The sequence below is a fragment of the Cynara cardunculus genome (assembly GCF_001531365.2).
Source record: "Cynara cardunculus var. scolymus isolate 2C chromosome LG 15, CcrdV1, whole genome shotgun sequence".
Taxonomy (NCBI): Eukaryota; Viridiplantae; Streptophyta; class Magnoliopsida; order Asterales; family Asteraceae; genus Cynara; species Cynara cardunculus.
Window position 1 is genome coordinate 12,372,319 of NC_037542.1, and position 23,308 is coordinate 12,395,626.

The following is a 23,308-nucleotide window of genomic DNA, read 5'->3' on the forward strand; positions in this document are numbered from 1 at the left end:
CTTCAACCCAACATTAAAACACTAAAAAAATAGAGGCTTCTGTGTTTAAAGCCTCTATAAATATAACATTATGTTTTTATAATCATACATGTTATATAATATATATTGGTTAATTTATAATTTATAAATTATAAATTTTAATTTTTAATTTACATATTATAAAATGTAAACGGGAACATATGAGCATATGTGTTTATATTATACATATATATATATATATATATATATATATGAAATCACGAAATCTGCGAAACAGATCTACCACGGTTTTACATAACCTTCTCTTCAAAATCAAAATCAAAATCTTGATCCTTCGATCTTCCAATTCTCATTCATTCAATTGCAAATCATTCAATACAATCCATCTCAACTGCTAAACCCCAAATTCTAGTGAGACAGAGATCTCCACTCCATAGAGATTTCTCTCTCGCACCGCCACCGCCATCGCCACCCCTGACGGCCGATGAGATGGGCAAAGTGTCGGTCATCATCTACATCACAATAGCTTTGCTTCTGCTCCTTCTCATATCTCAGTCCCCCAATAAATCCAACAACCGGAACAACAATCGCCGCCACCGTAGACTGAAGCTCCGCTCAAACTTCTCCTTCACCCCCACCACCACCACCACAGCCGCAGCCGAGCATCATGTCTCATTCGATCCTTTGGTGGCCGACATTGAGCGCAAGAGAGAGGACAGATTATGGGAGAAGAGTCACTTCTTTGACGACCATCATCATGAAGGAGAAGAGGAACCAGAAGCACATGCGGCTCCTGGGATGGAGTCACAGCCGGAATGGGAGGACTTTATTGACGCAGAAGATTACTTGAATGACGAACATAAGTTTAATATCACCCATAGATTAGTTTTGCTTTTCCCAAGGATTGATGTCGACCCTTCTGATGGCTTCGTGACTGAACACGAGCTCACGGAATGGAACCTGGAGCAATCGCAGAGGGAAGTCCTTCACCGCAGTCAGAGGGAGATGGAACTGCATGATAAGAACCACGACGGCTTAGTTTCTTTTGCTGAGTACCAGCCTCCCACTTGGGTTCGTGATTCGGGTAATAATTTTTATGCGAATTTAAGCAGAGACATCAATTGATTGCTAACTAAAAGAAAATGATCCTTTTTGGATTCGAAATTTGTAGCGAGGATAAATATTTTCCTTTTCCACACTATCCTTTTTATTGCATTTGCCATTTCCAAGTAGCTAGGAAGATCAGGTTTGGAGTCTTGATTCTACCTTTTGATGTTGGTTGTTTTAACTTCAATATGAGAAGTTCTTAGTGCGGAAGTTATTGATAACTGCTACATTCAACTATACGAAGAGTACATAATAGATTTATTTTTAGGGCGTACTGAGAATTTGCTATATAGAACACTTTTAGCATATTCCTATTGAGTTTTGTCTATCATGTAATCATTCATTCAGAACAATTAAGAGTCTCACTTTCTGGAATTTGCAAGGGATTATTATGTAGTTGTGACTTGTGCGTGATCGACTTAAGTGCTTTCTAGTATCTGTTTGCATACCCACTTCCTTTGGAGCAAAAAGAAAGAAAGAGGTGCACTAAGTGTGAACTCAATTGTTGTACAGGCTAAGTTTCAAGAAATGGACTTGAACCGTCAAACACTGGGAGCAGTCTGCATGTATTACCTTAATCCAAAAACGTTTGTTTTCTGTTATTTAAGTGTGAAGTTGAAAGCTTTTATTACACGAACTGTTAAGTATTTTAGAGATTGATGGACTAGACTGAATGTGTGCATGATACCTCTTTCTGATCCTTGTAAAGGTTTGTATTCAATGGCCTCAAAGCAGAATTATGGTCTGCTCAAGTAGCTGGACTGTTAAAAGTCATCTTGGTGCCAGTGTTTGTAGACCAGTCTAGTCTTCTGATCTCCTTCTTCTTTGGTTTTTGATAAACAAACCAGAGACATTGATCCAACATCATGACATTATCTAAATCAAGGTGCCTTTGCCATAGCCATGTGAAACTTAAGTCTACAATCTTTGCACTCTTTACTATTATATCAAGAGGGATGCTATTGCTCCTTTTTTAGTTCAAAAACTCCTATACAATCAGACGAAAGTCTTATCCATTTGTAGATGGAGCTTCGATAGCAGCTAAGTCTAGAGAGAAATTATGATTTACAGGATACTGTACCAGCCTTGTTTGTGTTATTTTGAACCAGTTTGCAGATGCTTAGTAGTTATTGATCTTCTTAACCAAATTATTGTTATCAGGAATATGGTCTTGTACTTTATTCGTTACAACTTGAAGCAAGTTTCTGTATGTTCTTTGATATTTGTATATTCCACTTACATCTCATTGTGGCCATGGTTCCACTAGATAATAATTCATTTGGATATGATATGGGTTGGTGGAAAGAGGAGCATTTCAATGCATCTGATGCTGACGAGGATGGTTTTTTGAATATAACCGAGTTCAATGAGTAAGTTATCTTCTCTCTACAAAGTATAAAAATTTGTCCCTTCGTCTCTGGTTTTTTTATTAGACTTCTACCTTGTTCTAGCCATTTATTTGTGCCATCTTTTGGGATCTAGCTTTCAGCACCCTGCAGACACTAAAAATCCAAGACTGCTTCAGTGGCTGAGCAAGGAGGAAGTAAGGTGACATGCTATTTTCAAGAGATTCTCATATATTAGTTTCCTTGTACATCTTTGCTATTGCTTAAAACTAGAAAACCGAACATACTTATACATATATATTTGCACACATGTACATGTACTCACAAATGTTGGTAAAAGAATGTGCACACACATATATGTATGTATCCATTCATCGTACATATTTAAACTCCATTAAATAAATTTATATGTTTCTCCTTGGGAGAGGGGGAGTGGGAGGGGGTGGAGGTGGGATCAAGTGTATATATAACGAAGGGCCTGAATGTAAGATTTCAGGAGATTAAATTTAAAAAGGAGGATACTGCCAAGTTTACATACAACTAATCCCGCCTCCTTGGATGACTCTTTTGAGGTATCATTTGTGATTAATTTGATGTTATGCAGATGAAAGTTAGACCACTGATAGAGTTCTGAAGATACTTATTACTTACATATAGTACCACTATTGCATTGGTAACAGAATCATTTGGCTGACATGTTGGTCTCTGACCTTTGGTGTTTGGAGATTGTAAGGGACATCATGTTTATGAAAATTAGCAGATCATGCTTTGTTTTGTATTGTATCATCTCGTCTAATGTATGATGTGAATTTATTTGTCTTATTATAGAAGATTGTGAAATCTCTAATTTAAATGATGGGCTAGTGATGAGGATTATTGTGTGATTTGAGAAGGAGCTTGGCAAGCACGGAGGTTGTTTTGGTGTTTGAAATCCTTGACCTTTTGATTACAGTTTAGGAATCCCACTGTTGCAAAAGGCTGCTGAAAAAATTCCCTCGTGTTAGCTGCTAACAATTTGAAGAAATCTTACAAAATAGTAGTAATTATAATGATAAAGAAGAAAGAAAAAGATAACCAAAATTACTGGAATAAAAGAACGAGATAACCAATAAATGCCTTCTAGTGCCGACAGTTCAATTGAGCATAGGACAGGACTATATGTATCTAGATACCTTGCTAGTTGCTACTTGACTTTGTCTCCATGAATGGAGGTTGAGGGTAGGCACTTATGCCTGTCCGAGTGGTTGGTTTATTGGTATTTACAAGTATCAATCCATTCCACTTGCTAAGGTAAATGCCCATTACAAGGTGAAACCTTAGTCAAAGTTCTTCTATGTATATCTATATATGTGTATATCTAAAAGAACATTAAAGCTTAAGCAGTTCTAAGAGGCTGAAGGACCTTCTAGAAATTACACCTTCTAAGCAAATGCTTAAGTAGACACCCAAACTGTCAAATACATGTTTGGTATTTGTGTTTGAGATTTGATGCAGCAGAATCAAACTATGAACATCCATCCATTCTATTTTGACTTCTGAACTTTATAAAGCAATAACATGCTAATCGCTATATCACAAATGATTTTGTTATGCTAGATAACAAAGAAAATAAGTTCTAAGAAAAAGTATATTAGCAGGCTGCAGCAGGGCATGAAATTCTCAGCAGATTTCAAATATCGAACTAGTTGTGATGTTATATACATGTACATACATATAATGATAGCTGTGTTTGTTTAGTCCTACTTTTGTGATTGATTGTTACCATCCTGTGGGATATTGTTGTGGATAGCAGAGATTTGATGCCAACTATGAATGCCACCACGACAGAAATTGTCAAAAGACAGTTAAATATTGGTATAGGTTGCAGGGAAGACAGTTATGGATATTGGAGATAGCGTAGATCTCAAAAAGAGGAGGATTTCTCTCTTCTAATTAATTAACTTAATTATGAATAGACTTTTCATAATCTGAGAATCTTTCCAAAAAGCCTACGTAATTAATTAACTCTATAGAGTAAATCTAATTTATTCAATTTATTTTACATATATATATGTGTGTGCGTGTGTTGGTATGAATCACTTACTACATCTTTTATCGGAAGTACTTTATTTATCTATTTGCCAGAGTTTCTAACATCTTTCAGTTATACATTTTGTTGATGGGTGAATGCAAATGCTCTCAACTAAGTTAACTGATATCAAGTCCTTTAATTTACTACAGGGAACGAGATACAGACAAAGATGGGAAGGTAAATTTCAAAGAGTTCTTCCATGGGCTATTTGACCTGGTAAGAAACTATGATGAAGATGGTCATAATTCTTCACACGAGTCTAGTGATTCATTGGAGTCCCCAGCAAGGACCTTTTTTGCTGAGCTTGACAAAGATGGGGACGGGTAAATCTAAACATATATACATCAACAACTTCTTTTTTATGATTTTGGGAGGCTTATGAAAGTGCTCACACAACTGGCTTTGATTTTCCTGTTGTAGATACTTGTCTGATGTGGAACTGCTACCTATAATTGGGAAGCTTCATCCATCAGAGCGTTACTATGCTAAACAGCAGGCAGATTATATTATATCACAGGTAACCGTGTTTGAGGTTGATTTTTTTTATGTAGGCTTGGCCTTGAAGTTTCAGTAATCCTATAGACAATTATATCCAACTGGCTAAATATGGTTTCTTTTATGTGTGTATGCATATATATATATATATATACACACACACACATACACAGAGAGAGGGAGGGAGGGAGGTTCAAAGGAGAACCTTAAAAAATGGGTTAGGTTTCGGTGAGAACAACCCCTTTTCGTGAGAAAAAGTGATCCTTATACTGTGCGAGGGTTTGTATTGAGAACTTAAATATACCTTTATATTATGTGAAGGTTACAAAATTCACACAAGATAATGTAACCTTCCAAATTCCAATACACAGTTGAAGGTGATGTGGAAGTTTCAATCTTCACACAATATAAAGACTTGTTCTCACCTTCTGATTAAAGTGAAAAAAATTTCAAATAACCCCTCTCTCTCTCTCTCTATAGACATGTGTATATATATATATATATATATATAGAGAGAGAGAGAGAGAGAGAGGGAGGTTCAATGGAAAACGCCCCAAAAATGAATAACTAAGGAACACCCTCTGGTAACCATTCATGTGTACGATATGCACATGTGCATACAAGTAATTGTAGTTGTTTTTTGGTTTCTATGCACTTGTGCATGTTATGCACATGTGCATATCGAACGAATTACTTACAAATTTCTTGTATGCACATGTATATATTGTACAAATGAATGGTTATCAGGGTGTTCCTCAGTTTTTCATTTTTTACGGTTATATATATATATATATATATATGCATGTGTGTATGTGTATATTTGATCATGCTACCAGAATATCTCAATAAATTGTGGTATCTCCACTTTTGATGTATATTTTCCTGGTGGATGGGTATGAATCCATTCAATTAAGATTGGTGGGTTTTCGGGTTTCAAGTTCTAACTCCAACATACTTTTGTAGCGATGCTTATATAGGACCTTGCATGTGTTAATGTTATAATGGAATGGTTAACAACCCTACATAAATTGGTTGGAATGATATGTAATATGTTCATTATCGATGTAAAAACATGAATATATTGATTACATAATAGGTCATGATTAACAGAGCTATAACTGTAGCCAAGGGGCCGTTTACCAAATGTTTACCAGCAAGAGTCACCACACTCACTTACCTGATCGGTAACATTCTCGGCCATCGAAACTGATAGAATCTATAACTAACATTCATCAAGTTGGAGCATAGATTCTATCATTACCTACTTGCTGCATTACTAACACCTCGATTTGGAGCGTAGATTCTCTATTGGTGCCCTATCGATCCATCATAAGTGAATTCTTCTTTTTGAAACATATTAATGAGTAGATTACACTTTTGGTCTTGTGGTTGTCGCCCACTCTCATCTCTTTTGAACTAATTACAGTTTTGGTCACCGTGGTTGCCACTTTGTTTCACTTTTGGTCCCTCAAACTAACTTATGTTAAAAGACTCTGTTAACTTAGGGGTATAGTGGTCTTTTATCATTTCTTTATTTATTTTCAATTGAAATGTAAATAAATATATTATTATTATATCAATAATATATATATATTTGCACATAAAACACAGTAGACCAAATACCTCCAGGGCTCCTACACGGCAATAACTTTCCCCCGATCACAACCGAATACCTCCAGTGATGCCTCACGACATCGCTCGTCTTCTCCGTTGATGCTTCCATCATTGCCGTATTCTCCAGTGATACCCGCAATCCCGAAATCGGAAGGTGATTGTCATAAACCCATTGCCGGCCATCTTCCTTCCATAAACGCAGATACTACACTCCATCTCCGACGACCTCAACCTTCCCTGTCGATGTAAACGCCAGAGACCAAACACCTCCTCATCCTCTGCATATATCGAAACTCCACAGTACCTGCAAAATCCCATACCTACCTCTCTCGATCTCTCAATCAATTTTAATGAGCACCATAGCAATCGGAGCAGTTTCCTTCAATACTCCCTAACGCTCTGTGAAATTCAGAGCAGTTTCCTTCAATACTCCCTAACTTCTAGGATTTTGATGAGACCATCGACTGTTCCAGATCTGGGTTCCTTTGCCTCCTCCTTTTCTGGTTTCATAATCGTCGATGTAAGGGAGGAGGGTTGCAGGTTGTGGGTGGAGGTGGAGGTGGAGGTGGAGGGAGGGAAGAAGGGCAGGGGTGAAAAGGAAAATAGATCTAGGCCAGGAGAGAAAGAGAGAGATGGGGATGAGGTTAAAGTTCCACCGGAGACGATGATGTTCCGCCGAGTAAAAGACAAACATACCCATGAGTTAACAGCCTTTTTTTAACAGAAGTTAGTCAGAGGTACCAATATCGAGACAAAGTGTCAACCACAATGACCAAAAGCGAAACAAAGTGTCAACCACAATGATTAAAACTGTAATTAGTTCAAAAGAGAGAGAGAGTTGATAGTGGGTGACAACCATATGGACCAAAAGTGTAATTTACTCTATAATAATTATGTACAAAGACACACACACACACACACACTTACACTTTTCATCTTTGGTGAGGTTAGAAACCCTTGGACCTGCAAGCAAGAAGGTTGGGATGTATCAGTAACCCGGATACCGTTGTGCCAATAAATCCTTTGGTGCAAAATCTTTTTTGACCCTATATTTCTCTGAGTCCTCTAATCAAGAAACAAAATATCTGATATCATCTTCCCGACACGAAACCAAATTGATTTCATGGACATCCTAGTCTCATCCCTTGCTCCCATTGTTTCATTTTACTTCCAATAAGTTTGATCTATTGACTCTTACAACATGCATATCTTCTTAATCTTATAAATCAGGCCCAATTGACTACTTCATCATACATTCTCTTTGTTTTCCCGAGGACCTTCAATAATCTAGCTAGTTATATCACACTAGACTTAAGGGATCTTCGTACTTCTAAAGGAGCAAGGGGTCATGCTCTAGTAGAAGTCTCTCGTCTCTTTTGCAATTTTTATTTATTTTTATAAATGATAAACCAAACGAGCCCTGTATATCCCAACTGCAGGACCTGACCTTTGCCCTAAGAGTAGAACGACTGTTCCTGTGATTTTTTTGAATTGAAGATGATATTCCATAAGCCAATTAACATGCAAGTAGATGAAATTTCTACCTGTATCTGGAATTACAGAGTTGAGAATGGTCTGATGCAATAGAAACGTTGATCCCTTGTGGCCATGGAGGTCCACCTATGATGACCACTCCAGCCCATTCGTGGTCTCCTGGGGGTGAGCTAAGCTGGCCCGGAAACCCATGATCCCTCCTCCTGAAACAAAAATAGGAATCTCGATGATCCGGTTTAAAGTACCATTTCATGATTGGCTCATTAACTTGTTATGCTGCATTCTCACTCGGTTCTGATCGGTATCTATCCACTGTTATGATACTTAGGAAGCGGTTGAAATGAGATAAACGACCAATTTATACCTGTTTAAATAGTTACTTGATTTGGTCGGTTTGAGTTTAATAGTCAAGTTTTAGCAAATCTGAAAAATTGGATATTGATCGTTGGTTTGTTTATTTGCAGGCTGATACGGATAAAGATGGACGGTTATCGTTGACGGAAATGATCGATAGTCCATATGTATTTTATAGTGCAATCTTTAACGAGGATGAAGACGAAGATTACGAATACCATGATGAATTTCGCTAATACGAGTTTAGTACTACGATTTGTTTGGTCTGTATGGTTATTTATGTTTGCAGGCAGGCAGCATATGATAGATTTTGTAGGGTTTGATGAAAGAAACAATGCATGGTCTTCATCTGTAATACCTAGGTTCTAAAGCAATTTCATGTCATTTTTCAAGATACCCAACATTTTTGTCATTTTTAAGGAATATCCTTCTGGTTACATTCTATTTTTGTTTTTTTTTTTTGTATATTTTCCAACAGTCATATGGACCGGATGACAACGAGACGGCTATGACAGCGGGGTAATTCCCCGAAGCCATATCCGTCTCACCCGACAAAAATCCCCCGTTTTCAGATCCTTTTAGATCATAAATTTATAAAAAAAAATAGAAAACAAATAAAAAATTGGTAAAAATGAATGTAGTTTTACTAATTTAATTTCAATTTTCAAACACATATGTAGAGAGATTGAGAGATTTTTTACAAATTCTCAATTATTAACAAGAGATATATAAACCAATTAATCGAGATATTTATAAAAAATGATGAAAATTTATTTATTATAATTTAGATATTTATTGAAGATTATTAGAGTTTATTTATTATGATCAATAGTTTATATTATGAAACAATGAGATATTAATTAAATCAGATATTCGTTGAAGGTTGAGATTGGTTTATAAAGTTTGTATTAATGGTTGGGTTTATAAATGAAATCATCTCTATCTCTTCCCCTCCCTCCCTCCCTCCCTATCTATATATATTTTTTTGGGAATCGGATGGATGTATTGGAATTTGTTTTTTTGACTAAGTTTAGTTTTATCATTAATTTTATAATATATTTTTAAACTTGTAATAATTGGATTGTAGGCATAAAATGCCATAGGTACAAACCGCACCAATTGTAGTGCGGTTTGCGGTTTGGGAAAATGCTCAAACCGCAACAAACGCCCATAATTTTAGTATTGGAAAATTAATTAAAATAGCCATTTTCAGATGTTGGTTTTATCTCTTAGCTATTTCTCTCCTAAATTCACCAAAAAAAGGTCACTAGGTCCATAAGTAATTTGCAGAGGGGCCAAAGTGTAAAAAACCCTCCTAAAACAAGGACCAAATCTATAAATTAGTCCCAACACCTCTGTAAATTGCGTTTCTTACGGACCTAGTTCAAAAACTTCCTTTTTTACACTTTGATCCCTCGATAAATTGCAAATCTACCAGTTGCAAACCTAGTGGCGTTGGTTCACGTATGAACCTTCCTTCTTACATTCTCAACAAATAATGCAAGTAAAAAAGCGGAAACCGAAAGAAAATGCAGAGTAGAACATCGAAAAGTAGTTACGAACGTTACAACGATATGAGATTCGAAACCGGGAGCGCCAAAAAACTTGCCTCCCCAGCCCTTTCAACTCCCAGCTGTCAGTGAGTCTACTTCTCTATACATACTGGTTCCAAGAGTTGCTTACATTACCCACTACCCTACAAACCACCACCATCCTCCACCACCCACCACCATAAGTAACCAAAACAACACACACACACACACAGCATTCATAAACTCATTCTACACCACCTTTTTGTACCATCTGACTCACACTCTTACCGACTCTGCCGCCGTTGCACCGCCGCTCCCTTTACGACCACCGCTTAACCCACCACCCTGCATCGTGCGCTGCGAGAAATCCACCAGCATCTTCCTCTGGTTACTATCGGTATGTGGAAGACTGGCACGCAAAAGCTCCACCGGCATTTCCCTACTGATTGCTCTCGCCTGCTCCGAAACCATAACCTCCGTGCTTCCCGCGATCTCCGTATACAGCGCCTGCACTAAACTGTCGTACTTGCTTGAGCAGTATTTGGTCAGCAGGCCAAAAAACGCGTCAAATGAAGCTTGCCATAGTGTCGGATTTTGCATTCCGCTTGAAACTTGACTGTTACTTAACAATTGGGTGGCTCGATCCAAAACCGATTTCAGAATAACTGAAGCTCCATCGCCAGCCGGGCTCCGAAGTGGTCGAAGTGGCGGCTGTTCCGAAGAACACACCACGGCCGCAAGACAAGCGCTCAGAGAATTGAGATCCATTGCACAGATGCAACTGGAGACCGTTTTCACTAGAGCAGTGGTGGTCATCATAGCCCCGTGGTCGGTTGGAAGGCCGCCGAATAGAAACCGTAAGTGACGGAATATGGCCATGCATACGATTCGTGCAAGTTCGCTGCTTGGTGACAGAAGTTCAAGGAATCTTGATATGAGTTTCCGACCCTTTGGAAGAGATACTAACCGTAAAAAGACAATATCGTCCTTAGGTGTCAACCCGACAGAGCTGTTTGAGCTTTTCCCGAGTGGGTCAACGAGCTGAAGCGATGCTGCCAAGCCTTCTAAGAGAATCTGACGCCTTTGCCTCATCTGAGACCCGCCATCTTGAGGCTGAGTAAACTGCAGGAGACGATCAATATCATCCACATCGAGAAGAAGACAAAGGCCATCTTCGATCGTAATTCTAGCTGCAAGCATCGGTTCTTGTTCTAAAGGCTTCTCTGATGCTTTCCGTTCAGAATTACCATCAACAGAATCAGCTGGAGGATCAACTTCAAGGAGAGGCTGTGGCCTACGGATGAAAGAGAACGAAATCCTTCCATTAGCATCGATATTGACATGATGTTGCGATTCTGTACTATTTCGCGACCGAAAAGGAGAATCTTTAAGATGGGCCGGACAGAAACGGATTACTGTCTTTGAATCAGAACTCTTTGCAAGACGGGCTTGATGATAATAATCATCGATATAGGGATCGTTACTATGAGTTGCAGCATGCTGCATCCTGAGAATGGATTCAATCTCTTCAGAAGTCATATATTTCGATTTGAATTGAACCCGAAACTTATCACTTTTCTGACCACTACCATCCGAGCCCTGGCGAGAAAGACGTCCACTGTGTCTACTACCCTTCTGTGTCGTTTTCGGTTTTTGATCTCTTACGTCAACGAATCCATATTTACCTAAATGTAGTGCCCGAGAAGGGAGTGGACACAGCTGTAGTGGTGCAAAAGGGCTAATCGAGTGCTGGATTGGGGACATAAAATGTGGCGAAAGAGACCCATTATGAAGCAGCTTCTGCTGAAAAGTGTTGCTTAATAGGCCAGCATGATCGACATGTAGCATATGGTTGGTCCAGTTGCTCTGTGCCTGAGAATACCGAGAAAGGCCAGGTGGCATTAGGTGGGACCTACTTCCGCTATAACGAGATGATCCATGAAGGACGGGACCTAAATGCAGATTATTGGTGTTTGATAAAGGTGAAAGATTTGGATCGGAAAACGGCAACTGGGAATTAGTGATAGCGGAAGAAAGATTCGAAAGATGCGAATGGTGACGTGGAGAGGAGAGATTAGTTTGTGGAAACGAAGGGAACGATGAATCGGGTACCAAAACGGGTTCACTGAAGAACTGATGTTGTTCTTGAGGGTATGATGACGCCCTGTATAACGGCTTTGAATCCGAGTAGAGATGAGGCTGTGACGACCATCTCCTTGTTCCCTGGTAGCTTTCGGTGTCGGAGATAGGCTGATCCAACCATTCTGAGGCAGATGAACCTGCAAATAGTTTAGTTAATCAATCGTGGAAATGACGAGCCCTAAAAATAATAATACTAAATAACAAATAGTATATATAAGGGTGGTTCAAAAGAGAAGCCTAAATATTTTGAGGACCAACTATTCATGATCGGTGATAGATATTCATGATGAAAAAATTGATCATCATTCATGACGAAAATGCATGCTATTCATGACAAAAATGCTGATATTTATGGCGAATAACATTCATGAATATTCAGGGTATAGATGAAATAGTTGGTTTCGAGGTTCTAAAAAATTTGTGGTTCGCATTTTCATTTACACTCCTCCATGTGTGAGAGAGAGAGAGGGGTTCAAACGAGAAGGCGGTCAATTTGTGAGAAATGCGAGAAGGGCAAGTCACATGTGATACAAACACATCGGGTTGACCGGTCATAGCACGGGCGACTTTTACTGCGATGTGGTTGGTTGACCAAGCTGTCTGCGTTCTTTTGGATGTGTTGTATCACATGTTGCCTGCCCTTCTCGCAAATTAACCGACTTCTGGCACGATCCTCCATCTATATATACATATATATATATATATATATATATATATACGCTCACACATTCAGAGTCATACATGTATATGTGGCTAGAAACTGAATCAAAGCTTTTGAAGCATCCAGAAATGGAATTTGGTGCCATAAAATTGAAAAACAACCAGAGTTGAGTTCATCAACATGCACACAGCAAACTACCCCAATAAAAAAAAGTTATACAAATGAAAAAGGAGTTGGGCCAAACTAGAAACTTCACATGAATTACGTGGATTAGTTGAGCCAAAAGTGCTAAAGACCATGAAAAAAAGGAGCTTTAGCTTTGGTATGCAGACCAGACTGTACAGGTTGGGAGGGGAAAGATTGAGGTAGGCAGGTGAAAGAATTGCAAGGTTTTAGGGTTTTAGTTTGACATGGTTAGTTTAGTAATTTACCAATCTTGTCCCATCTCCTTAATTTATCTTCCACCTATTTTGGTGAAACAGAAAAAATGCATTTTTGTCCCATTACAGTTCCTGTCCTGTCCTAGTTTAATGGTGTGCCAAACATGGGACAACAGGTTTTTATTCTACACGTCCTATTCCGCGTACCAAACACCCCCTCAGAGAACGGGCTAGAACATAAACGGGAAAAAAAACCTACAGGTGACGTGCATGCAGATGTATGAAAATTTTAGAAAATGTTCTGTGTAAAGATAAAATTCCGGTTAAAACCCAAGAAATCTTTAAGACGATCATTGTTAAGGATCTTAGTAAGCCAAAAAGTAGTTGACTAACGTAAGTGCTTATAAACATCTTTCATAAGATTATAACAAAAGAGTAAGTCAAGTATTATGTACTCACTTTCCCTTGAAATAGATCCTGATCCTGATCCTCGGTCACCAATAACTCCAGGATGCCTAGGGCCGGTAACTGATCTGTTTAACTGCAAAATAGAAAACATATTTACCTTACAACATTAACTTGCTTTTCCACAAAATTAAGGCAAATAAGAAAAGAGACAATTGAAATGACATGGGAAACGTCCAAAAAAACCCAAAGCTTTTCATATTTTGAGCGAATAAGTTCCTGGACATTCTTTTTGAACAGATAAATCCTTGCACTTACCGAAACCGAACAAACTGATACCTCTGAACAAAGCAAAAACTACTAAAAGAATATTCATTTACACATCTATAAAAGAAAAACAAAGAAGAAAGAAAGAAAGATTTGAACTTCTTGCTCAGCTTCTGACCTTAAGCAAATTTGGGGTTTACATCAATTGGGACGAGTTTTAAAAACTTCAATGTTGAGCTAAGACCATGTTTCGGAGCTTTTTCTTTTCCGCTCCTCAGGAATGAACAAATGAAAAATAAAAAGATAATTTACATCTTTTTTGTTTATAGATAGATATAAAACTATATATATATCATTGTATAGAAAACTGAAGTTAAGCAAGCCCTTGCACAAGCAAACAAAAACACTACACTATGGATGAATTATCAATTTTTGATAAGGGTATGGAAATTTAAATGCAAAAAAAAAACCAATAACCACCATACTTGCTACAAAAAGAAATGGTTTGTTTGCTACAAGAGACAAGTACGATGGTTGAAAAAGCTAATCAGTATACTAACTTTCATCATACTGATAACCAAAACGTGCAGAAACGTTATTTATTTTTCTTATACTGAACACAATTCCGAAAACATAAAATAGAAGCGCATGTATCAGCATTTCCATTAGAAGCTAGTCCCGGTTATAAGTAATTCAGCAACTAGAGCTTTTATAACATTTTTAACACATTTTCCCTATTCCAATTCACACCGTTGGGTTACCGGTAGAGCCCAACCTCCCTGGAGGCCGAGGGTGTGTGAGGTTGGTTGTACATAAAATGTTATATACTTAAAAAAATTACTCAACTAAAGGGTCAAACCATAACCAGAAAATTCATTGCAAGCAAATTAGTGGTTGAAGGAAACTGACCTTTGAAAATGTAGTTGACAGATCATCTAAATCTGATAGAGACCCAACCCCTGATTCCTGTTGATAGAAAGTAAACATAGAACCAGAGTAAGCAAAAGCAAATTGAGATACATTAATCGTCACATAATTTTCGGTTTTAAAATTCAGCATTTATGGAAGTAAACGAGAGTATAACAACTTTAGAGGTCAATTTACAATATATATATATATATATATATATATATATATATATATATATATAAATGGTTCAAACATTTTATATTATGCCCAACAAGACATCTCCAGCATTTTCATCGAAAACAAAAAGAAGGAAATCACATATAAAGATAAACCCAAAACAAAAGATACACAACTATAAGAGGTTATTATGCATTTGTGCATCTACACAACTATCAACCACAAGATTTCCTTTCTGGATGCATAAAAATCTAAACTAAACAAGTGAAAAGAAAACCATAAGTTGTAAAATTAAGGGAAAATAATTCGGTAAGTATTTAACCTCACAAACTAACAAGCAACGATAACCATTAGTTCACATGTAGACCCAAAAAACATACCTCTTCTCTATCAAACAAACGGTATTCATCATCACCAATTCCACTTAAAGGATTATCATCTTCTTCTTCAACTTCTAAACACCCAAAGTCAGCCTTTTCTGAATTATCTTGACCGAAAAAAGCATACTGTGATGCATCAAAGATTTTATCACCTGCATTACAATTTAAAACAGATCAGGTACAAAAAGAGAAAATCTTTAAACAAGTTTTGAAGTAACAATTTGAATAAAGAATTGCAGAAAACAGGTATTTCCCATGGAATCAAAAGAAAAACAGTTCACGCACATATTAATCAAGCTCCTCCCTCTATCATGATTAGGATTTATGTCCATTTTGTTAATTTAAATCTAATGGATGATCTCGTTTCTTAGCTCCACAGCTTTTTTATCCTAATTCCCTTTTTACATAAACCAAAACAATTATCACAAATCTTGAAGTTAAAACCCAACCCATTTGACATCCGAAAGTCAAAGTGGAATTTCTCGAAAGTGGGGGAGTAGTAACCTCTGCAACCCAACATAAATGTTCTTGGGAGATCTCATGCTACGCGAATTCAAAAGGATTAAATTCTATTGAAACCAGAAGTGTATCGAAAGGAACATCATCAAATTAAGCACAATCAAAGAGCAAGCATCGAAAACAATCAACATAAATAAGGAAAACGCAGTACAGATGTAGAAGGAATATTCATGTAAAAAGAGGGAGAAATCAGATGAGCTGATAAGGAACCTCCTCCAATGATGTTGTTCAAGTGTTGAGTAGTAGATCTCTCCATAGCCAGCAGCAATTTGAGAGGGGAGACTGATTAGGGTTTTGAGATCGAGAAAGAAAGAAGGAATCCCACCATGTAAGAAAGATTGTTCTCATGTAATAATGTGAGATTGCGTCTGGAGTTGACGTTCTTCTACTACGCAAAGCTAAAAAGGAAGCACCATTACACTTTCTCTTACTCCTCTATCATACAAAATTGGATCTACAATCATTTTAAACCATCAAAACACTTTATTATAATTTAACAATTATTTTTTTATACATAAAGTATTGTTTACTTAAAATTCAAGATTATAAATAATTTATTTGAATTCATGTAATTAACTGTATATAAACATAATCAAATATTTGATAAGTATTTCATTAAAAATCTAAAATATATTTAGGATAATAATTGAATTCTAATAAAATATTAAATATTATCTTTATAAAAAATTATATTATTAATTTAAAAATAAATTACTTTGTCATTAAATTTAAATTAAATTATAATAAAAAAATTGAATTAAAGAAATTACACATAAAACAAGAACTTATAAATAGTTAATTTGATATTAATATTAATATATTTATTTTTCAAAATTTTATAATATCTTCAAATTTATATTTTATTCAAAAAATAAAAAATTTATTCATTTCTTAAAACTACATAAACAGTATTATAGCATCTACTTAGACAGAATAAAACAAAACATCAAAATCGATATATATTTCGCTGCATTGCGTGAGTACCCTTATAGTATACTTAAAAATATCTGGTTTTTTTGGATGAGTTTAATGAAGATCAATTATATGTGATTGTTTAGTAGTGATTTAATAATATAAAAAGTGGTTTATTCCGTAAACTTTTAAGGATAATTTATCTGCCGAAAGTCAAGTTATTTGTGAACATGCCCCAACTAAAAAAACACGTTTCTTCATCTATAAAAAAACTCTTGCGAACAACAAACAAGTTAATACATACGAATGGCTTAATTCATACAATTCTTGATACAAAAAAAAAAAGCCAACCAAACAACCTTTGTGGTGGTTTACATGACGTTTAGTGAGTAAGGGGTCATTTACCAAACGCTTACTTGTGTAAGCGCTTATGAAATCACATTACCTTAAATAAATATGGCAAGAATCAAGAATATTACCCGGTAAGAGCGAAATCAAGGACCAAGAGTCTTACCCGGCAAGTGATGACAACGACTCTTACTATGGTTAATGCTTACTCGTAAATTGTTGCATACAATACTGTTTTGATAGACTAAAACCTTACCCGGTAAGTAAGTGATAGCATTGAATTTTACCAGGAAGCAAGAAGCACTTACTGGGATAAGCTTTTGATAAATGGCCCCTAAGTGTTTATTGGGTTATTTAGGTAAGAATGACAAAGATTGAAAGCTTTATTTGGTAAAAGGCATCACAACAATTGAGATTCTCACATGCTACGTGAGAGAGAAAATTGTTACCAGGTTAATGCTTATATGGTAAAAGACGTTTATAACCAATCATTTTGATGCCAACAATGTTACCAACAAATAAGTGAGAATGATAATTTTTACTGATAAATGTTTACTCAATAAACAATTTGTAGAAGACCTCTTACTCATTTATTTGTATAACTAGGTTTGACCCCGTGTATTACACGGGGCATTTTAAATGAGGAAAATGAGTTGAGACTTTTCTTCAGGTATAAAAGAAAACTCTGAACATTAACTCTGAAACACAAAAAATCAGAGTTTTATTGTTAGGCTGGAAAATAACTCTGGACTAAAATCTGAATAAGAGGAATTCAGAGTTGTCTTCTAAGTCTAGAAATTATCTATGAGCATAACTCTGAGTCACAAGAATTTTGACTTTTTATAACTCAAAAACATGACAAATGTCCCCAAACTATAGAACTAAGTTTGAAATGGAATAATTAAGAGTTATGTTGTAAGTCTGAGAAATAACAAATATCTGATGATTTTAGAGTCATGTTTGAGTTTAGTTTGATTTAGGGGCGAAACCCCTAAACGACGGGGGTCCGGGGGCAACGCCTCCGGTGGCGGGGTCCAAGGGGGAGATCCCCTGGCTGGGGTCGAAAATGCTTCAAAATCTTAATTTGAAATTTTGAACCCAGTTTTGATGACCATTTCAGAGTTAAATTCAGACTTACAACTCTGAATTTTTTAGAGTTATGTTATAAGTCTGGAGGCCACTTCAGAGTTAAATTCAGACTTACAACTCTCATGCAGAAGACATCAAGAGAGAGAACTTTACTCAAGATTTAGGTGTCTCATATACAGAGCACGTGCTGTATTCCAAGGAAGATCAAGGCTTGAGCGCCAAAAAGGTTAAATGCTTGATGCAGAGCTTCACTCCAGACTAAGAGGCTCTGCATCAGACACAGAGCCTCTGCGTAGTATATGCAGAGCTTCTTATTCTCATACTCCCATGGAATGTGCACATGGTTCAGACTTTCCCGCAAGACCTCAAATTAGTCTGGGAGATGAATATCTTAGTCCTCTTCTCCATATTTAAAACTATAGAAAACATATCAGAGATTTCTATTTAGTCTGGGAAATCAGATAAATCACGAAAAAAGGAAAATAAACGTGTAGAGGGACACATGTCACTTAAATAGACCTATTTGAACCGTAAGTGAAAATTGTGTCTAAATACATGTTTAGGCGGGAAAAATCAATAACCGTCACACAAAAACATGACACGTGTCCTCAACATGGGCGGACCTGATATGGTGGCAAGGGTGGCACGTGTCACCGTATTATTTCGCCGCCGAAGGGTAAAAAATTTAGGTTTGTTAACGGTGCTACCGTATCGTTTTAGAAGGTGCTACCGTATTTTCCTGAAATCCAAATGATGCAACTAAAACCCAAACAAAACAAAGCCCAAATAACCAAAACCATACTTTATGTAATTATTTTTGGGTATATATTGACCGTTTTCAAAAGATGAAAACGCGTCGGGTACAAGTTTAGGAGTTGTTTATCGGTACTTGGGGCTGTAAACGGATCGAACGAATACGAACGGAGGCTTGTTCATGTTCGTTCGTTTAACTTAACCGAACACGAACGGTAAACGAACGAAAATATTTGTGTTCGTGTTCGTTCGTTTAGAAATTAGGTGTGTTCGTGTTCGTTTATGTTCGTTTGTAAACATGTTAAACGAATGAACATAAACGAACGGCCTAACCGAACATAAATAAATATTATTTGAATTCAAAGTAAATAAATAAAAGATAATATATTAAACTTAATATATAAACGAACATAAACGAACGGTAAATAAACGAACGAGACTCTTGTTCATATTCATTCGTTTAACTAAACGAACAAAAAAAATAGTTCATGTTCGTTCATTTATTAGATAAACGAACTTCCCGCCGAACGGTTCACGAGCAGTTCGCTGAACGTTCGGTTCGTTTACAGCCCTATCGGTACTATAAAAAACATATTTTTTATAATTATTTTTAGATGTATATTATACTATATTAATTATATGGTGTCACCGTTTGAAAAAATTTGTGGGTCCGTCCTTGGTCCTCGATGTTACTTATTTGTTAGGAGTATAGATATAACGAGATGTAAAAACTTATAAATCATAAATAAAATTATTTTTTTTTATAAAAATCAATATTTATGTATCAAAAAGAAATTGCATTTTTTTCCTTCTTAATTAATGAAGAATTAATGTTTTCAAAGAATAATTAAAAAGAAGGTCTTTCATGTCATTTCAACCTTTTCCCCTAATTTCTTCAAAATGAAAAAAAAAAGTCAATATTTTCAAAATAAATATATTATATTAATATAAATTTTCAATTTTAACGATTGTAACATTAATTATGTTATCAAAAAATTTAATACAATTTAATATTCAATAAAAAATTTAATACTTTTTATAACTATAATAATTCATATTATTTTACATTCTCTCTCCTACGAGTAATATTATCTATGTCTCAATATAAATGTTCAAGATGAAAAAGACACATAATCATATAAATATATATTATTACATTTTTAATTAGTAAGTAAAAAAAATTTACTATTTAGTAATAGAGTGAATAATGTAACCACAAGGGTGGTATCCGATTGGTCAGAACTTGGCCTCCAAATGTCAAAAGTGTCTGGAGGTCCTAGGATCAAATCCAAAGAAGAATAAAAATCATTTTGTGGCCACGGATGTTCAAATGCAATGACTTTGAGATACTCGCGAAGCGGGTGGTCACCTTGGGATTAGTCTGCTCGCATAGCGGATTAAATTTCCAGGTTAATCCAAAAAAAAAATGAAACTGAAAAATACTATTTTTGCTAGCGAAGCGGGTGGTTACCCTGTGATTAGTCGGCTCACATAATGGATTCAATTTCCACGTTCTCTGCTTCTAGTGTATAGTTTAGTTAGAAAAAAGATGAGATAATTTTATCCAAATACAAGACAAGTCTTGGGTTTGATCACAAGTTCCCTGCTAACTTCAGTCGTTGAGTAGGCGAAAAAATGACCTCTCAAATTGGTCTTCTTACAGGCAGATTTCGTATGAAACCAGTTGAAATTATCAGTAGTCAACTTTTTGTTCAAATTCTACAGTTTCTTTTATTTTAAATTCTAAAATTAATTATATTATTAAATACTTGAATACACTTAAAACTCAACAATCTTTCAATTAATAAATTAAACTTTTTATAAATTAATAATTTAAAAATGTAAAAAATGAATTTTGATGTTGATATATGTAAAAAGAAAAATACCAGGTAAAGATGTATTTAATAATGTATAGGGGTGCAATTAGTTTCTTTATATAAATAAAGAGAAAAATTTATCGTACTTAATATTTTATTTATTTTGAGAAATGTTACAGGGATTTCTGTTAAAGCTGGAAAAGCTAAAATTATGCATTGTTTTTTAAGGGTGTTAAAAAACTGTTGGGTCGTTCAAACCAATCGAACCAAGTTAAACTGAATTGTTTTTTTTTTCCTGATATGAGTGTCCTAGTCTAAAAAAATAGTCAAACCGTGTGGTCCAGTCTAGTATTTTGGTTTGAACGTTTTTTGAACAGTTTGGACTGGACTGGCCTCCAAAATTCACGTGTTTTGGTTATATTTCGTTTATATGTTGCACGTACAACTTTTATGTCCAAATAAAAAAAGGTTCGTACAAGACATTAAATTTTCAGTTGTCACTTCTCAATTATCTGCATTCCCTAAATCAACAAATTTGCAAAATCCGTCAAAAAAGATTCATTTTGGTTATCTACTTGATCTTCTTAATGCATTTTGGTCGTCTACAAATTATATATATATATATATATAGAGGAGTGGTCAAATAAAAACCGCCCTCATTTGTGTAAACCGTGCAAACCACATTCATCCGTCGATTTCATTATTTAATCTTATGAAATTTTTTCATGAAATTGTTTAATCTTGGGAAATTGTTTCAAATAATATTTTTTTTTTATCAAGTTGTTTCATATATGGTTGTGAAATTGTTTCATATAATACTTAATGAAACTGTTTCATGTATTTCTCTAAAATTAATGAAACTGTTTCATGTATTTATCTAAAAATTAAAATAATGAAGATGATAATATCTATGATTAACACCCTCCACAATAAAAATGATTAATCAACCTCTCATAATTACAAAAAAATGAACAAAATGAAAAATTATGATTGGTTGAATGAGGTTTGCACGGTTTGTACAAATTGAGTGGTTTGCATTTGATCGCTCCCCTATATATATATATATATATATATATATATAGAGAGAGAGAGAGAGAGAGAGAGATTTGGGATCATGTGAAACCAAGAGAGAGATGAGCGATCAAATGCAAACCACTCAATTTGTACAAACCGTACAAACCACTCTCATCCGTCGATTTCATTATTTAATCTTATGAAAAAATTTCATGAAATTGTTTCATATAATACTTTTTTGATGAAGTTGTTTCATATATGGTTATGAAGTTGTTTCATATAATACGTAATGAAATTTTAATGAAACAGTTTCATGTATTTTCTCTAAAATTAAAATAATAAAGATAATAATCCATGATTAACACCCTCCACAATAAAAATGATTAATCAACCTCTCATAATTACAAAAAAATGAACAAAATGAAAAATTATGATTGGTTGAATGAGGTTTGTACATTTTGTACAAATAACGTGGTTTGCAAATTTTGTGTTAACTTTGTTAACCAAGTTCAACCAATCATATTTCATCTTTTTTTTAGGTTCATATATAACTCATATATTAATGACAAGGGTAATTAAGTAATTTGTCATTTATGTAACTCCCAAATCATTAATTGRGAGTTACAAATCTAAAAATCTCAATAATTGATGATTATGTAATATTGATATTTTTTATACATGTTCATGTTTTGTAATTTCTATTTATTCTATCCATAATGATATTAATTTTGTAATTGTTAAAGAATTTTCGGTTGTAAAGATTTCAATATCGTCCGAATAATATGGATAAACATATTGGAAAACAGATCGACAACAATGAGAATGAAAAGGTTAAAATCGCTTACGACTACAATCAGAATTCGAATTCATATATAATTGTTAAAGAATTGTTCACAAGTGTTCATATTGTGTTCATATGTACACTAGTTGCATATCTCAACATTGGCTTGCTTCTGAATGTGTTCATAATGAATGAACTATTGTTCACAAACTGTTTATATTGTGTTCATATGTACACTAGCTGCATATCTCAACATTGACTTGCTCCTGAATATATTCATAATGAATGAACTATTGTTCATAAACTATTCATATTGTGTTCATACCTGTTTTTTTATTTATTTATTTTCGTGTAACAACTATTTTTATTATATTCATATTGTGTTCATAAATGCTATACAGTCCAAGTTCATATATATATATCAATTTTTGTTCGTATTTGACACAATGGTTCATATATATATATATATATATGTGTGTGTGTGTGTGTGTGTGTTTATATGGTTCTTACATTAACAAAAATAAATTAATAAAAATAATGAGATTTTTTTATTTTGTAACTCTCAATTAATGATATGAGAGTTACATAAAAAAGAAAATTACCTAAATACCCTTTTCTCTTTTGTTCACATATGTTATTTGAAATTGTAAATTTAAAAATTTAATTTTTATCATGATTAATCACAACCCTTTATTGTAAGAATCAATGGCCAAGATTGGTTAACAAAGTTAACACAAAAATCTTGGTTAGTATTTGAATCAA

At 35.0% G+C, this 23,308-nt stretch overlaps 2 protein-coding genes across 2 annotated transcripts; one reads left to right on the forward strand and one right to left on the reverse strand.

The window, feature by feature from the left end:
* The first annotated feature begins 281 nt into the window (after positions 1-281).
* On the forward strand, positions 282-8,876 carry LOC112527657 (reticulocalbin-2). Its single transcript, XM_025138415.1, has 6 exons — positions 282-1,063; positions 2,354-2,456; positions 2,569-2,634; positions 4,653-4,826; positions 4,924-5,020; positions 8,571-8,876. Exons 1-6 carry the CDS (start codon positions 469-471, stop codon positions 8,694-8,696), a joined length of 1,161 nt encoding a protein of 386 aa, XP_024994183.1. The 5' UTR covers positions 282-468; the 3' UTR covers positions 8,697-8,876.
* Positions 8,877-9,977: 1,101 nt separating this feature from the next.
* Positions 9,978-16,229, reverse strand: LOC112527117 (protein PAT1 homolog 1-like). Its single transcript, XM_025137544.1, has 5 exons — positions 16,043-16,229; positions 15,314-15,465; positions 14,757-14,813; positions 13,635-13,716; positions 9,978-12,271 (listed from the first exon to the last, which is right to left on the reverse strand). The coding sequence occupies exons 1-5, from the start codon at positions 16,086-16,088 to the stop codon at positions 10,269-10,271; spliced, it is 2,340 nt and encodes a 779-aa protein (XP_024993312.1). The 5' UTR covers positions 16,089-16,229; the 3' UTR covers positions 9,978-10,268.
* Positions 16,230-23,308: the final 7,079 nt, after the last annotated feature.